At 44.0% G+C, this 17909-nt stretch overlaps 1 protein-coding gene across 1 annotated transcript in view; it reads right to left on the bottom strand.

Moving 5' to 3' along the window:
- Nucleotides 1-5732: 5732 nt before the first annotated feature.
- MTARC2 (mitochondrial amidoxime reducing component 2) overlaps nt 5733-17909 on the bottom strand; it is a gene marked incomplete at its 5' end in the record, with an annotated part of 38478 nt that continues 26301 nt past the window's right edge. The window contains 2 exons of the mRNA XM_040460963.1: nt 5733-6622; nt 16287-16417. Coding sequence (XP_040316897.1) covers nt 16291-16417 — 127 coding nt within the window. The remainder of the gene's footprint in view (nt 6623-16286; nt 16418-17909) is intronic.

Genomic DNA, 17909 nt, shown 5'->3' with positions numbered 1-17909 from the left:
CATGGCGGAGCGGGCGCGGGCGCGGGCGGCGACAGCTCCTGCGGGCCCTCCGCGGACGCCCAGCCGCCACCGGTCCAGAGAGCGGTCGCCGCCTGGTGCGGCCCTTGGCCCGGAGCCCAAAGGAAGGGCCGCTCCCGAACCCCTTCCGGGCCGCTCGCAGTATCGCACGACCTTCTACCGAGGGGTGGCCCCTGGGGCGCTGCGGTGGGAGGGGGTGGCCCCGCTGCTGCAGGGTCCTCGCCCCACCGCCTCCTCCGCCTTCCGCCGCCTGCGGCTGCAAGGCGGTGCGCCTTCCCCCACGACCGCTACCGCTACAAGTGACCTCTTTATTTACGTATTTATGGGTTTTTATTAAACGTAAAATGGTCAGATACCAAGTTTGCAGGACAAAGCGTGATTTCTAAATTAGAAAGCAGGCAGCGGGGAGATCCCTGTCTTGGGGATAATGGAGGGCTGGCACGGAGTATCCGCTGACCTCCACCACCCTCCCCGCCTGCCAAGCAGGACCAGGGAGCTTGCGGGAGCCGGAATCAGGGCGGCCGGATGCGACCAGGCGCGCAGGGCCTGAGAACAGGGGCTGGCGGGGAGCTGGCGGTGCGCCCGGGCTCTCCGAGCCGCAGGTCGGAGTTGCACTGGGCGGCGGAGAGCGCCCTCTGCAGGGTTTAGGGCGCGGTGCGCTCCTCCCGGCAGCCTTCCCGGGGCCACGGTTTGGAAGGTGGGTACTGGCCCAAGATCCGGAGGCTTCAGGGCAGAAGGGAATGTCCAACTGGCGCTGCAGGCACTGACTTGTCTCTTTCAAATCAGGTCATGTTTCAAACCACAAGGTCAGTCATCAGGGTCAAGGTGATTTAAGAGTATTAGGCTCCTGGGGCACCTGGGTGGCTCAGTCGGTTAAGCGTCCGACTTCAGCTCAGGTCATGATCTATCTCTCAGTCTGTGAGCGCGAGCCCCGCGTTGGGCTCTGTGCTGACAGCTCAGAGCCTGGAGCCTGCTTTGGATTCTGTCTCTCTCTCTTTGCCCCTCCCAACTCATACTCTACCTCTCTCTCAAAAATAAACAAACATTTAAAAAAAGTTTAATTATCCTGACACTTGAAAAAGAATGAAACTGCACCTCTACCTTAAATCAGACACAAGAATCACCAAAATACATGACAAGACACCAAAAGCAAAAGAAAAATAAAGAAGTCGGACTAGTCAACCTAAAATGCTTGTGTCTGGCAAGAGAAACCATCAACAAAATGAAAAGACAACCTACAGAATGGGAAAAATTATTTACAACTCATGTATCTGATAAGGGGTTAATATCCAAAAATTATGAAAAACTCCTACAATTAAATTGCCAAAGGAAAAAAATCCAATTTAAATATGAGCAGCATTGGGCACTTGGCTGGCTCAGTAGAGCATGCAACTCGATCTCGGGTTCAAGCCCCACATTGGGTGTAGAGATTACTTAAAAATAAAACTTTAAAAAAAATTTTTAATATTTATTTATTTTTGACAGAGAGAGAGAGAGAGAGACATAGCATGAGCGGGGGAGGGGCAGCGAGGGAGACACAGAATCCAAAGCAGGCTGCAGGCTCCAAGCTGTCAGCACAGAGCCTGACGCGGGGCTGGAACTCAGACGGCGAGATCATGACCTGGGGCAAAGTCCGACGCTCCACCGACTGAGCCACCCAGGCGCCCCTAAAAATAAAATTTTAAAGGGGCGCCTGGGTGGCTCAATCAAACTACTGACTTTGGCTCAGGTCATGATCTCCAGGTTTATGAGTTCGAGCCCCACATGGGGCTCTGTGCTGACAGCTCGGAACCTGGAGCCTGCTTCGGATTCTGGGTCTCCCTCTCTCTGCCCCTCCCCCACTTGCACGCCTGCTCTCTCTCTCTCTCAAAATAAACATCAAAAAATTTTTAATAAAAATTAAAAAATGAAATCTTTTAAAAAATGAAAACTTAATAGACATTTTTCTACATAAGACATACAATCGCAAACAGGTACTTGACATCACTCAGCAGGGAAATGGAAATCAGAACCACAGTGAGGTATCACCTCACATGTGTTGGAATGGCTATTATCAAAAAGAGGTAAGTGTTGGGGAGGATGTGGAGAAAAGGGAAGACTTGTACACTGTTGGTGGCAATGCAAATTGGTGCAGCCACCATGGAAAACAGTATGGAGGATCCTTAAATTTAAAAACAGAGCTGCAGGGCGCCTGGGTGGCTCGGCCAGTTAAGCATCTGACTTCGGCACAGGGCACGATCTCACGGTTCGTGAGTTCGAGCCCTATGTCGGGCTCTGTGCTGACAGTTCGGAGCCTGGAGCCTGCTTCGGATTCTGTGTCTCCCTCTCTCTCTGCCCCTCCCCCTCTCTCACTGTGTCTCTCAAAAATAAAATAAACATTTAAAAAAGAATTAACTAATAATAATAAATAAAAACAGAACCACCATAGATTCCAGCAATTCCACTTCTGGGTATTGATCCAAAGAGAGTGAAAACACTAATTTGAAAAGATTTATGCACCCACATGTTCACTGCAGCATTATTTCCAATAGCCAGGACATGGAAACAACATAAAGATCCACTGGACAGATGAACAGATACAGAAAATGTGGTGCGTGTATACAGTGGAATATTACTCAGCCTTATTAAAAACAAATGAAATCATGTCATTCAGGACAAAGTGCATAGACCTTGAGGCTATTACGCTAAGTGAAATAAGTCAGAGAATGACAAATACCAAATGATCTCATTTACATGTGGAATCCAGAACAAAACAAAAACATAAACAGCTCACTGATACTGAGAAAAGACTGGTTTGCCAAAGGCAGGAGGTGGGGAGGTGGGCAAAACAAGTGAAGGTGTCAAAAGACCCAAACTTCCTGTCGTAAGATAAATGGGTTTCTGGGGATGTAACATACAGTCTATTGACTATGGTTAACAATGCTGTGTTGTGAAGGTAAAAGTTGTTGAGAGATTAAATCTTAAAAGTTCTCAACACCAGAAAAGAATTTGTAACTGTGTGAGGTAATGGGTGTTAACGAGACTTAACTGTGATCATTTCATAATACACACACACATCATTATGCTGCACACCTTACATACAATGTTGTATGTCAATAAGAAAAAATAAGGCAATTACCCCCCTCTCTCTGCCCCACCCATTTGTGCTCTCTCTCTTTCAAAAATGAGTAAACATAAAAAATTAAAACATAAAAAAAATTAAGACATAAAAACAAAAAGGGGGCACCTGGGTGGCTCAGTCAATTGAGCATCCGACTTCAGCTCAGGTCATGATCTCGCAGTTCGTGAGTTCGAGCCCCGCGTAGGGCTCTGCGCTGACAGCTCAGAGCCTGAGGCCTGCTTCAGATTCTGTGTCCCCCCTCTCTCTCCACCCCACCCCTGCTTGTGCTCTGTCTCTGTCTTTCAAAAATGAATAAACATAAAGATTTTTTTAAAAATAAGGCGATTGCAATAGAGATATTACAATAGGTCTCAACTCTGAACACAGCAAAGACAAGTGGGGATTTACAGCCAACATGCAGAGAGTGGGGATCAGTGGATGGAAAATTACTTAACAGGGACCATCAAGGATAGGAGGATTCTTGATAAACCGAGTTCGCAGGATTCTTGCTGAAGGCAGGCCGAGGTCTTCCACAGCAACGGTGGATGAGGAACTCAATCCAATAATGAAAGTGATCAGAGATCAAGGGTGAGGGTGCTCTCTCAACTGATTTAGCAGGATTCTTGCTAAACTGGGCTATGCAGTCCTGGCCAGGGTCAAGGTTGAGGCCTAGTGGAGAAGGGGCTTCAGAGGAACCGGACTAGTTTGGTCAAGGAGAGAGGCACTGTCAGGTTAGGACGGTACAATTCAAGATCCACCAGAATCGTCAAAGATTAGGGGGAAAAAAAGAAAAGAGAAGTGAAGAGGAAAGAAGCGCCTGGGTGGCTCAGTCGGTTAAGCGTCCAAACTCCACTCAGGTCACGATCTCACGGTTTGTGCGTTTGAGCCCCGTGTCGGGCTCTGTGCTGCCAATGCAGAGCCTGCTTCGGATCCTGTCACCCCCTCTCTGCCCCTCCCCTGCTAGTGCTCTCTCAAAAATAAGTAAACATTAAAAAAAAAAAAAGAGAGAGAGAGAGAGAGAGAGAGAGGAGGAGAGAAAATTGCCCACACGAATGGAGATTATCTTAAATCGATAAAGGGAGAGTCCCCAAAGCACAGCGAATCCTTTTTCCCCGTTGACAATACACACTGGGGGCCCTTTAGTGCTCTGGGAAGATCTGTCCTTGAACGTTGTTCTTCACCATAGTTATTTAGGCCTAAACAGATTCGATGTGTCCTATTCTCTCTTCCAATCCCAAGTCACCCTCTCCCTCCCTGACTCCAGTGAAAGCCAGGAACTGTGTTCAGAGTACAGGGGTCAGAATTGCTTCAACTGCTAACGGTACATCAACGACCTTGCTCCTTCTAGGAATGAGCTGGAAGGAGAAGGGAATTCAGTAAATCTAGCTTCGTACGAAGAAACGTTGATTGATGGTGAAGCGTGCCGTGAGAATAGAGCGAAGGGCAACACTCCCCGGCATGACACAGGACTCACCCCCATCCTCCACGTTCTCCACAGACAAGAGAGCTCATGGGCACTAATTTTGTGTATTTCTGTTTATCCCCCTCCCTGATTTCTATTCAGAAATTTATTTTTTAAATTTGTATTTATTGGGGCGCCTAGGTGGCTCAGTCGGTTAAACATCCGACTTCAGCTCGGGTCATGATCTCGCAGTTCATGGGTTAGAGCTCTGCATCGGGCTCTGTGCTGATAGCTCGGAGCCCGGAGCCTGCTTGGGATTCTGGGTCTCCCTCCCTCTCGCCCCTCCCCTGCCCGTGCTCTTTCTCTCAAAAATAAACATATTTTTTTTTAATTTTTATTTATTTATTCATTTAAATAATCTCCACACCCAATGTGGGGCCTGCATTCATGACCGCAAGATCAAGAGTCACATATTTTTCTGACTGAGCCAACCAAGCACCTCTCTTCTAAAATTTTTTTCTCTTCAGAACTTTAAAAAAAAAATTTTTTTTAATGTTTACTTATTTTTGACAGAGAGAGAGAGAGAGAGAGAGAGAGAGAGAGAGAGAGAACATGAGTGGGGGAGGGGCAGAGAGAGAAGGAGGCACAGAATCTGAAGCAGGCTCCAGGCTCCGAGCTGTCAGCACAGAGCCCGACGCGGGGCTTGAACTCACAGACCACGAGATCATGACCTGAGCCAAAGTCACTTCACCGACTGAGCCACCCAGGCGCCCCTCTCCAGAATTTTAAAAGGAAAAATCTGCTTCTCCATTTCAATGGCCGACTTTACAGTTGGCATGATTTTTCAACGTCATCATTTCCAAACCTTAGCCGGGGACAGAGCTAACTTAACCCTTTCTCCTCACAGGGCGCTGGGAATGGAGGTTCATTTCAGTCCCAGAACCCAGACAAGGAAGAGCTGCTCTTCACTGGCCACTGGCCAGTCTCCTCGCCGTCACTGGCCGTCGCGCCTCAGGTGGATCGTGTCGTTCACGATGCACCCTGACCCCCACCAACCGCAGGAGGTAAACGTCCGTGGAGTCCACTCATTCCTTTGCAAGGAAGCTCTCTGCCACGCTACTCAGAAAAGGGTCAAGAAAAATGCATGACAGTGACCGAAATTCTAATATAAAAAGAAAAAAGCCATGGAAGCAGACTCAGAAATACCAAAGGGAAAGTACAACTGAGATTCACATTTATTAATAATAAACCCCAACACTGTAAGTGGGTTAACGCATCCACACATTACTTCAGTGAGGATTTTTGTTTAGTCATACCAAAATAGTTCATTTCTGTTTTTTTTTTTTTTTTGCACCGGATTATTTGTACCTAAAAATTATCTACACCTAAAAAAATGGGCTCGTGCTCCTCATGCCTGCTCTCAACATTCCATTCGTTTTAAAAGCCCATGTTTTCTTTGTCATATTTGAAATTCCAGGCAGTGGACCTGGTGGTTACAGACAATCAAAAATTGTCAGGGCTTAATCGAAAATGGAAACAAGATCTACAAAATAACTTCCATACTCAAGTACAACCCGATTCCCTAATTTGGGGTCCAGAACACATGAGCAAATGTTGACAGGATTCAACCACCGTGTGAAGACCAACATCAAGGATTTGTGGGAACACGTATAAGGCACATCAGAAAACAATGATCTTGTTTCCCATTTCTCCTAAAAACACGAACGACAGGGGAGAGGGTGTAAACACGTGGGAAAAAGAAATCTGCGGCTTTTTGACTGATTCTTTAGACTTTCTTTACTCAGCAACAGTAACGTCAGGGGTTAAAAAGTGTCATCGCTAGAGCAACATTCCAAATAATTTCATAGACAATTTTATTTATTTAAAGAGTCCTCATTACATCCAATCTATATACCTCCTTATTGCTGAATCACCTCTAATACTTTTCCTGCATTAACGTGGAGCATGCGTAACTTCAAAAAGTTACAAAGAGATTCGGCTCCAGGGTGAAGACGGTCAAGGGCTAGGTAGCACAGGACGTGCCGAGGTGGTGTTGGCGGCTGTCGGTAAAGTCCTCATCAAAGCCTCCGGGACGTGGAAACCTGAATAAACGACAAGGACCTCTGATTATTTGGTTTTTTCTCCTACAGGTCATAAATAACTCACACACTCACAGAACAGTCACTCAATATAGTTAAAATGCAGGAAACGTGAACCCGTTTGTCCCGGGCCAAATTACCTTAATGGAAAAGGGCAGCCTATTAAGACTGAGTGGCCCGCCCAGTTCTGGCAAGGGCCCAGAGCCCGGATCTCTCTCACATGACATGAGGTGGCACACGAGGGAAGAACACTTTTGAAAGCCATTAGTCAAAGGGCGCCTGGGTGGCTCAGTCGGTTAAGCGTCTGACTTCAGCTCAGGTCATGATCTTACACTCCGTGGGTTTCAGCCCCGCGTTGGGCTCTGTGCTGACAGCTCGGAGCCTGGAGCCTGCTTCAGATTCTGTGACTCCCTCTCTCTCCACCCCTCCCCAGCTTGCACTCTGTCTCTCTCTCTCTCAAAAAATAAATAAACATTAAAACGACAATTTTAAAAACATTAAAAAGAAAGCCATTAGTCAAGATGTTAAAGAATATGTCTGTTTCCCACAAGTCAATAATTCCACTTTAGCAATCTACCTTACAGAAAACTTGATTTGAAAGTGACTCTGCATACAAAGATATATATTATAATATTATTTACAACAAAATTGGATGTAGTCCCAGTGTCAAATACTCTAAAATGGTGCTTATTTATTTCTACAACGTAATGCTATGAAGCCATCAGAATGACCTTTGAAAAGGCTGGAGGTCTCTGGAAATGTGTATGATACATACTTCTGCATATATTTATCATATATGTATGATATATATCTACATACATATATGATATACAATATATATCTGTATGATATATATTATACATGCATATATTATGAATTATATGTACATATTACATATACACACACACACACAAATTATGGCTACATTAAACAAACAAACAAAAAAAACAGAATTAAAAAAAAATTTTTTTATGAGAGAGAGAGTGGGGCAGGGGTAGACAGAGAATCCCAAGCAGAATCCACATTGTCAGCACAGAGCCCAACGTGGAGCTCGATCCCACACACCATGAAATCATGACCTGACCCAAGATCAAGAGTCGGACTCTTAACCAACTGAGCCACCCGGGCGCCTCCAGAATAAAATTTTTAAACAGTGACACGGGATGATTTCTTTCCTCAACTTTGCTGGTATTTTCTAAATCCACCATGAGGAACATGTATTGCATTCATAATGGAACAGGTAAACTCTTATATAATTAAGTTTTTTGGGGCGCCTGGGTGGCGCAGTCGGCTAAGCGTCCGACTTCAGCCAGGTCACGATCTCGCGCTCCGTGAGTTCGAGCCCCGCGTCGGGCTCTGGGCTGATGGCTCAGAGCCTGGAGCCTGTTTCCGATTCTGTGTCTCCCTCTCTCTCTGCCCCTCCCCCGTTCATGCTCGGTCTCTCTCTGTCCCCAAAATAAATAAACGTTGAAAAAAAAATTTTTAATTTTAAATGGATAAGTAACCCCAGTGCAAATATTAACTGCTATTTTTGTAAAGCTTTAATCAACCTGTCATATTAAGGATTCAGAATGCAAAAACCATAGTAGGCTCACAAAGTAGATAAGTAACGTTACCATTATTTTTAAAGCCAAACAGAAATGCCCAGCAGAGAAGAAAGTTCTCTATGCTTCCGGGGCATGGACGGCAGGACAAGTGCCTGTGGTGTGTAGGGGCGGGGGGCAGGGGGCAGTGCTGGATAATAAAGCTGAAAGGGAGTTTGGGGCCCAGTGGCCAACAGCATCTCTGTCACGTGAAGGGTCTGGGCACTCACACATCCCTCACCACACCCACAGCGTGCACCCTGCGTACATCTTACGCCGTCACCCCTGCTTGGCCCTTCATATCCCCTCTTGGCTCCAGTCCACCCCACGCGTGTGTTAAAGAGCAAAATTTAACTGAGTGAAATGGAAGATCTAATCGACTTTATTAAATGATTCATAAATCAGGCAACATCACATCTAGCAAGTAGAGGGGACTTGTGCTAAACAAAAGGAAGGTTTTTAAAGGCAGAGAGAAGATGAGAGAGAGAGAGAGAGAGAGAGAGAGAGAGAGAGAGAGAGAGAAAGAAAGAAAGAAAGAAAGAAAGAAAGAAAGAAAGAAATAAAGAAAGGGGACGGGGAGGGGAGGGGAGGGGAGGGGAGGGAAGGACTTTATTAGCAAGGAATGTGCTGTTTAGGCAAGGGTGTGCCTGTTTAGGCAAGGGGTCTTATCCAGCAATTTGCTGCTACTGACCAGGAAATTCCACGTTGCCTGGTTGAAAATTACATTCCTGGGGGGTTGAAACTGCAGTCAGGTTAGGCAGTAAGTCTTGGTTTACTGACTCGAAACCTTAACCTAAGTGAAGCCATTGTGGGGCTGTGGTTTCTTGTTAACAATTCCCCCTTCTTTTTTTTTTTTAAATTTTTTTTTTTTTAACGTTTATTTATTTTTGAGACAGAAAGAGACAGAGCATGAACGGGGGAAGGGCAGAGAGAGAGGGAGAGACAGAATCGGAAGCAGGCTCCAGGCTCTGAGCCATCAGCCCAGAGCCGGACGTGAGGCTCGAACTCACAGACGGTGAGATCGTGACCTGAGCCGAAGTCGGACACTTAACCAACTGAGCCACCCAGGCGCCCCTACAATTCCCCCTTCTTGATCAGACCCTCAGCTTAACAGAGTTGTGCTCAAAATTTAAGGAATTTGCACCACTGTCAGCTGTGCTCTGTAGTTCTCGAACCTTCTGTTGACCCTCTGTGTAGCATTCACAGGTCCGATGTTTTTGCTTTTTCTCTGTGATATTCACACACTCGAGGTTTACATACTTCAAGTCTATCATCCTCTTTGGTCCTTTTCTGAAGGGGCATACTGATAACCCATACCGACTGGCCGTCGAATGATTCCAAGGTACAGGTGCGCAAAGGGTCTAGAGAGAGGGAGGTCTGGGGTCTCTGGGAATGAAAACGGTTTCATTTTGTTTTGTTTTATTTCAGACTTTTGCAGTTTTATAGATGTCTCTCCACCAACGTCTGTGTGTAATTGGAGTCATCTTAAATGTACTATGGTGGGTGAAAGAACGCAAAAGCTGAAACATGGGGCTGGTCAGGGAGCCAGGGAGAACCAAGCGGCCTTCTTGGGTTTCCCATAATTCCGACTGTTCATTTTGTCTACAGCCACTGTCTGCCCGCCTTCATTTTCCTACGTCAGGAGCAGACCGCTGCCATGTTGTAAGGACATCAAGGTGGCAAAAGCCTGGCAATGAGGGGCCTTTTTGTTTTTTTCCAGAAGAACAATGGACCTCATCCACTTGCCACAACTTTACAATGCAACATAAAGAAGGCTTAGTATTACTGCTTATTTGACAATGCTTCTCATGTAATGTGACGTATCAGATAAGTCCAATTAGTTTATTAGCAAATCTGTTAGGAATGTTCCAGCTCAAAAAGACTTAAGCAGACCAAAAGTCCAGGGGGGAAAAAGAAAAACTTTGTCTTTTTAACAGACAGAACCCCAAATTCTAATTTTGCACCAACTTAGTTTTGATATTAAAACTTATTTGTAGGGGCGCCTGGGTGGCTCAGTCGGTTAAGCGTCCGACTTCGGCTCAGGTCATGATCTCACGGTCCGTGAGTTCGAGCCCCGCGTCGGGCTCTGTGCTGACAGCTCGGAGCCTGGAGCCCGCTTCGGATTCTGTGTCTCCCTCTCTCTCTGCCCCTCCCCTGTTCATGCTCTGTCTCTGTCTCAAAAATAAATAAGCGTTAAAAAAATTTTTTTAAATAAATAAATAAAACTTATTTGTAAATAAATTAATTTTAATGTTAGCCAGGTTGACCACATTAAAATTCCTTTTCAAGGACTCCTTTTCCACAAACCTTCTACAACTTTATCGTTACTATTATTTTTTACATTTTGATTTTGTGCTATGTTTTTCTTCTTTAAACAATGAGCCTCACCTTAGGACAAAATTATTTTCTTTTCCCTCAACAAAAAAAATAGATTTCTATTTCTTATACCTTCTGTTACTGAAAACACATCCTACATTCCTGGCATATGGAGATGTTCTCTTATTAATTTTAGTAACTTTAATTATATATATGAACTCAAATTTTTAACCTTTAGAAACATTAACTAAAATTAAGCAGTAAGCAATTATGAACTGTTACACCAGTGTTCTTTAGATATGTAAATTTACCAATACATTTTTTAATTTCTAGACACATGGGAGTAGAGGCCCCTTTTATTATTATTATTATTATTATTATTATTATTATTATTTTAACCTGTATTTATTTTTGAGAGAGAGAAAATGAGCAGGGCAGGGGCAGAGAGAGAGGGGACAGAGAATCCAAAGTGGGCTCCGTGCTGACAGCAGAGAGCCCCATACGGGGCTTGAACTCACGAACCATGAGATCATGACCTGAGCCAAAGTCAGACGCTTAACCAACTGAGCCACCCATGTGCCCCTAGAGGCCACTTTCAGGAATGAGAGAGCAAGACAAAAGGGTCCCCAGCGACCACCTGGCTGAATACAGACAGGCCCATCAGGTGACCCACCTCGAAATATCCATAAGCCCTAACTGACCAATAGGCTACTTACAACCAGGCACAAGTACCACAAAAGGGAAAAAGAGAAATTCCATGTCGCCACACCTCTTCCTCTTCCCCCTTTAAAAATAGCCCCAGCAGGGGCGCCTGGGTGGCGCAGTCGGTTAAGCGTCCGACTTCAGCCAGGTCACGATCTCGCGGTCCGTGAGTTCGAGCCCTGCGTCGGGCTCTGGGCTGATGGCTCAGAGCCTGGAGCCTGTTTCCGATTCTGTGTCTCCCTCTCTCTCTCTGCCCCTCCCCTGTTCATGCTCTGTCTCTCTCTGTCCCAAAAATAAATAAACGTTGAAAAAAAAAATTTTTTTTAATAAAAAAAATAAATAAATAAAAATAAAAACAGCCCCAGCAAATAAATAAATAAATAAATAAATAAATAAATAAATAAATAAAAAATAAATAAATAAAAACAGCCCCAGCAAAAAAATAAAATAAAAAAATATAAATAAATAAATAAATAAATAAATAAATAAATAAATAAATAGAAACAGCCCCAGCCCACTGCTTCATTGCAGACAATCTCTCCTCAGCTGTCCTTCCTGCTACCCCCTTGAAGTGTATTCAATAAACTTGTACCTTTGTTCTGCCTCAGGTGAACTCTTTTTTTGTTTGTTTTGTTTTGTTTGTTTGTTTGTTTGTTTGTTTGCCTCAGGTGAATTCTTGATCATGGCCCTTTCCACCAGCTTCCACCTAATCATTCGTTCGGCATTTGGGGGCCCCCATCCGATTGACAACAGACACCATGATGTGCTTTTTCAAAGTACAGCCTTCCAATGAAGCACAAACATGCTTATTAACAGACCCAAATTTATTTTTAGTTTCTCTGTAATAAGGAAGCCAAAGTAGATAAACCTAGATTTAATCATTAATGTTCCAGTATTTTATCTCATTTGGAAATAATCTAGATACTCAAGAAATTTAACTTAGCAAAACTTGTTTCAGTTTACAAAAAGATTTGGGGAGACTAATTGTAATATAGAACTGTTGTGAAAAATTGCATCTACAGGCTCTTATTTCAAATTTATATCTGAATTTATATATAAATCAAATTTATATCTAAGTCATTTGCTCTGTTACAAAGAAAACCACAGGCCCAAAATGGTATCACGTGGGGTAAGGCCTCAAGTCAGTAGACTGAGGCTTAAAACCTAATCTAATTGCCCCAGAAATGTAGTCTTAATGAATCAGTCAGGAATTTTCTGATGGGGACCAAGGAATCACCACCTAGGCCCTCTCCATCCCCCAAAGGAAGCTGAAGTGATCTGCCTGTCAAGACCTCCTGTTCCTGCCTGGAACTATCCTTTTCTTTTGCTAATAACTTTCTTGCCCACCCCCCACCCCCACCATTTCTATAAAAACCCTCCATTTTGAACAACTCCTCGGAGCTCCCCACTACTTGCTAGATGGGCTGCTGCCTGATAAAGCTAGTTAGATCTTCAAATTTATTTGGTTGAACTTTTGTTTTTTAACAGCTCCCAACAATTATGTATAGATTAGCCGCGAAGGGGTGTCTGGGTGGCTGAGTAGAATTAAGCGTCCATTTCTTGGTTTCAGCTCTGCTCATGATCTCATGGTTCATGGGATGAGCCCCTAATCAGGCTCTATGCTGACAGCTGTGGAGCCTGCTTGGGTTTCTCTCTCTCCCTCTCTCTCTCTGCCCCACCCCCACTCATGCTCTCTCCCTCTCAAAATAAATTAATAAACAGAAAAAAGAAAAAGATTAACCACAAAAACTATGAGACATGAGGAGAACTCATTCATTCTCCCAAGCTATTATGCTTTTGTTTACAAATCCTCTAAGTGATAACAAGTACTTATTTAGCTAGTAAACTCAAGTAGGACAAAAGTTTTATATTTAATATTGATAACTCTAAAAGACACGTCTATTTTAATAGACCAACAACCTTGGGTTAGCTTTAATACCAAATATTTCCTCAGATCACGTGAAGCTGGAAAACATTTGGGTTAGTTTCTATCTTTTTGAGAGTTCTAGAATGTCCAATCCTTACAAATGCTTGCCTTCACACCAACCAAATGGAGCTCTTTTACAAATTAATTTTAGCACTACCATCCAGAGGTAGGAAAATATGTCACATTCATAACATACACACAAAACACACAGATGTAAAAACCTTAGAGTTACTAGTATTGCTGACGAAGAGCTTTAAGATTTGTATCTGTGTCTGGAATTAAGGAGGCCTGCTAGAGTTTGGGCACAAGTGCCCTTAGAGTAGTTTATATTTTCAAAAAGGCCTCTCTTCTTTTTTCTTTTCTCCCCTTAGTCTCAGGTACCTGATTGTGGGCTATGCTTAAATTTCAAAGACATGATAAGATGTGTACAACTTTAAGGAACACAGAAAGAATGGAAGGTCTGCCAAGGACTTTTGTTTCCTTAGGCCAATAATTTATAGGCTTTTTAAAATAGACAGGAACAGCTTTGGGACTGGTAAAGGAACAGGTGAATTTTGAATTGCCTCTAGAGCTGACTTGTATTTTGCAAAAGATCTGTCAGATAAGGACAGCTGTTTTCAATTCCTTAAAAAATTTGGATTGCAACTTAAATGATAGTAGGGGTTGATCCATGCATCCAACTACATTATCCCCAATTTGCTTTTCTCCCTCTTGGTTTATAGTTTGAATTTTAAATATTTCTGGCAGGAGCGCCTGGGTGGCTCAGTTGGTTAAGCATCCAACTTCAGCTCAGGTCATGATCTCGCCTATTGTGAGTTCCAGCTCTGTGTCAGGCTCTGTGCTGACAGCTCAGAGCCTGGAGACTGCTTCCGATTCTGTGTCTCCCTCTCCCTCTGCTCCTCCCCCCACCCCACGCTCTCTTGCTCGCTCTCTCTCTCTCTCTCTCTCAAAAATAAATAAACATGAAGTATTTCTGGCAGTACTGAATAACCCCCCTTGGATAAAAGATGGTCCTCAATGAGGGGGCAATGGATATTACCTTCCCCAAAGCTAGAGTCAGTCTCAAGGACAGCTAAAAGAAAGAACCAACAACCCCAAATTCCAGACAGGCAGAAAGCCAAGACCAGTTAAACAAAACAAGACAAGCAGAAAGGCAATGGTTACCCCTGGGAGAGAAAGGATCTATAAACAACAGGTTTGGATTTGGAAAGGAAGGGGCAACGTGAAATTGTATTTTTCTCTCTCAGCTGGGCACTACAGACAGATTCAGAAGAGCTGATTCTGGTAAGAATGTTTACCCTTTGCTGACTTCTGCCAGTCTTCCTAGGAGGCCCTTTGCAATGATGACAATAAAAATCATGGCTAATATTTACTGAGCATTTCTTATGTTTCTTGTAGAGCCTGCTTTTAGGCAACAGGCTTGAGCTATGGAAACTTGAACAAGGCAAAAGGGCCCCCAGCGAACACGGAGCTGGATGCAAACAGGCTTGTTAAGCTTTAAGCCCTAACTATACTTAAAATTGGGCACAGTTCCTAACACTGCCAAAAAGGGGGAAATTCCACACGTCCCCACACTCCATCACTCTGCTCTATAACCATAGCCCCACCACCACCACCACCACCTCGTGGCAGACAGTCCCTCTTTTGGGATCTCGCCCCTGCTCCCTTGCTGTGTATTCAATACCTCCTTTGTTCTTCCCTGGGTAAATCCCTTCCTGGCCCATGCTAGCTGCCCCCACCTGAGATGCCCCACATTTCTGTTGCTGTGCTGCAACTTAATGTAAATTAATCCTCAAAATCACTTTGATTGTTTTAGGGAGAACTATCTGTATTCCCACTTTGCAGATAAGGGTACTAAGGCTAAGAGGTTAAATAACTCAACCAAGTTAGGAAATGGAGCTGCTAGGATCATGAACCCAAGTCTACCCGCTGCTGGATCTAGACTGTCTGGACTGTTGCCCCACATTGTCCTCAAGGATTGTCAAGTGAGGGGCACCTGGGTGGCTCAGTCGGTTAAGGGTCTGACTTCAGCTCAGGTCATGATCTCATGGTTCGTAAGTTCAAGCCCCGCATCGGGCTCTGTGCTGACAGCTCAGGGCCTGGGGCCTATTTCAGATTCTGTGTCTCCATCGCTCTCTGCCCCTCCCCTGCTCATGCTCTATCAAAAATAAACATAAAAAAAAAAAAATGATTGTCAAGCGAGAAGGTGAGAAGGTCAGGCCAGAATTAGAAAGAAGGATGGTCAAGAGTTTCAGACATGAGGTAACTTTCAAAACTCAGTTTGGTTTTTTGAGAAGAGTCATTTGAGAAAGTCTTCCAAATGACTTTATTTCTATAATTTGGGGGTCAGGCATTATGCTCCAGGCATCAAGGTTTTATTTGGCCTGATGAAATCAGTGTGAGAACATTATTTTATGTCTCACGATTCAGAATCCAGGCACCTTGATGCACTGACACTTTTCAAACTTTAAATCATATTTTAAAAATAAATTTTTTAGGGGCTGGGTGACTCAGTTGGTTAAGTGTCTGACTTCAGCTCAGGTCATGATCTCACAGTTCGTGAGTTCAAGCCCCACATCAGGCTCTGTGCTGCCGGCTCAGAGCCTGGAGCCTGCTTCAGGCTTTGTGTCTCCCTCTCTCTCTGCCCCTCCCATACTTGCACTCTGCGTCTCTCTCTCTCTCCCTCTCTCTCTCAAAAATAAATTTAAAAAAAATTTTTAATAAATTTTACAAAAAGTATTCAATGTTTTTCTCCAAGCTGATATTGAATAATGAAGCACTTCCCTTCCTTTCACTAACAGAGACAGAAAAGAAAAATCAATACAGAACTCTGGTGACCTGCTCACCTTTATTTCCTTATTCCTCAATGAACTGAGAACATCTACCTGTCTTCTGCTGGGGCTCCTGCGTCAGCATTTTATAAGCGAATGGAAAGTGTGAGAGCAGCCCAGTTGGACTAAATCAGATTGCTGAGGGAAGAAAAAGAAAAGGCACTTTTCCAACTCCCAAGAGCAGGACCCAGACCGCTCATTCTGCTAAGAGTTAAAGCAGCAAAACATAAAAACATGTCAACACTGGAGAACGTGGCCATGGCTTTGAGGCGCTGCGTTCCGGCAGCAGAGCCGGCCCTTCACCATACCATGTCACGGTACCATCCGATACACGGGGTCACCAACGTTCAAGCTGCCGACTTTCTCCACTGAGTAGTAGACCCCAAAAAGTGGGGACGACTTGTAGATCTGCTTCTCAGAAGGATCACACAGGCGGTAGCTGAAAGAAGCAAAAATTCACCGTCAGGCACAAAAGGGAAATAGGAATCTAAGTGCTCTCAACAGAATTCGGGTTTTTATCCTCAGGTGACCTATAAATAAACAGCAAGCCTTTTCTGCTCCTTGGACAGAGAAGTCTGGGGGCAATTAGTCAAACCGCACATAATCCTGGTTTTTCAAGAAGCATCCTCAGAGTCTAACCAATTTTTCCCTGGCTTCAGCTTGAGGCCAAAAAGAAATAACTTATATGTGTAACTCAAAATAAGTAGTATATTAAAAAATAAATAAACGGGGTGGCTGGGTGGCTCAGTCGGTTAAGCGTCCGACTTCAGCTCAGGTCATGATCTCACAGTTCGTAGGTTCGAGCCCCACATTGGGCTCTGTGCTGACAGCTTGGAGCCTGGAGCCTGCTTCCAATTCTGCGTCTCCCTCTCTCTCTCTCTGCCCCTTCCCCACTCACTCTCTTTCTCTCTCAAAAACAAATAAACGTTAAAAAATTTTTTTAATAAAAAAAAATGGCACGGGGCTTGACTACTGGCAAAGTTTTTTTTTTTTAAAGCCCTATCTAAAGAAAACTAACTGAATCTCAAAAATCAAAAAACAAAACAACTGTATATTTGAATAATAGACCCCAAAGAGTGGGAGTCTATCATTAACCTCTTCTTCTAACTTAAACCCATTGAAAACAAATAATAAAACAGACCAAAAGGAAACAAAATAGAATACACCTCCCCAAAAACTGTTAACTTAGTTTTAAAAACACGTTCTGCATTTATAACTAAAGTCAACCCAAATTCCTTAAATATCAAAACAAAACACCCTGCCATAAAAGAAGTTCCTCAATAAACAAACTGACAACTCATTGTGTTCCAGTATTTCTAATATTTCATTATACAACTTCAATTAGTCTCACATTCCTTGATGTTGAGTCTAATAAACAAAAATAATTATAGTATTTGAGGTCTTAATTTAGAAATACATATTGAATGTTATTAAAAATTGATGTGAGAGGGGCACCCGGGTGGCTCAGTCGGTTAAGCGTCTGACTCTGGTTTCTGCTCAGGTCACGATCTCACGGTTTTGTGAGTTCAAACCCCACGTCAGGCTCTGTGCTGGCAGCTTGGAACCTGCTTGGCATTCTCTCTCTCCCTCTCTCTTTACCCCTCCCCTGCTGGCTTTCTCTCTCTCAAAATAAATATATAAACTTGACAGCAGCTCAGGTCATGATCTCACGGTTTGTGAGACTGAGCCCCGAATCGGGCTGTGTCCTGACAGTGCAGAGCCTGCTTGGGATTCTCTCTCCCCCTCTCTCTTTCTGCCCTTCCCCTGCTTGTGCGCTCTATCAAAATAAAGAAATAAACTTAAAAAAAATTGCCAAAAGTACTAGAAGATTAGTCCATAAAAAAAGAGGAGGCACGGCGTGCCTGGGTGGCTCGGCCGGTTAAGCGTCTCAGGTCATGATCTCACGGTCTGTGAGTTCGAGCCCCGTGTCG

Source organism: Herpailurus yagouaroundi, unplaced genomic scaffold (genome assembly GCF_014898765.1).
Source record: "Herpailurus yagouaroundi ecotype Mexico unplaced genomic scaffold, PumYag 253, whole genome shotgun sequence".
Taxonomy (NCBI): domain Eukaryota; kingdom Metazoa; phylum Chordata; class Mammalia; order Carnivora; family Felidae; genus Herpailurus; species Herpailurus yagouaroundi.
This window is presented reverse-complemented; position numbering and strand designations above follow the sequence as displayed.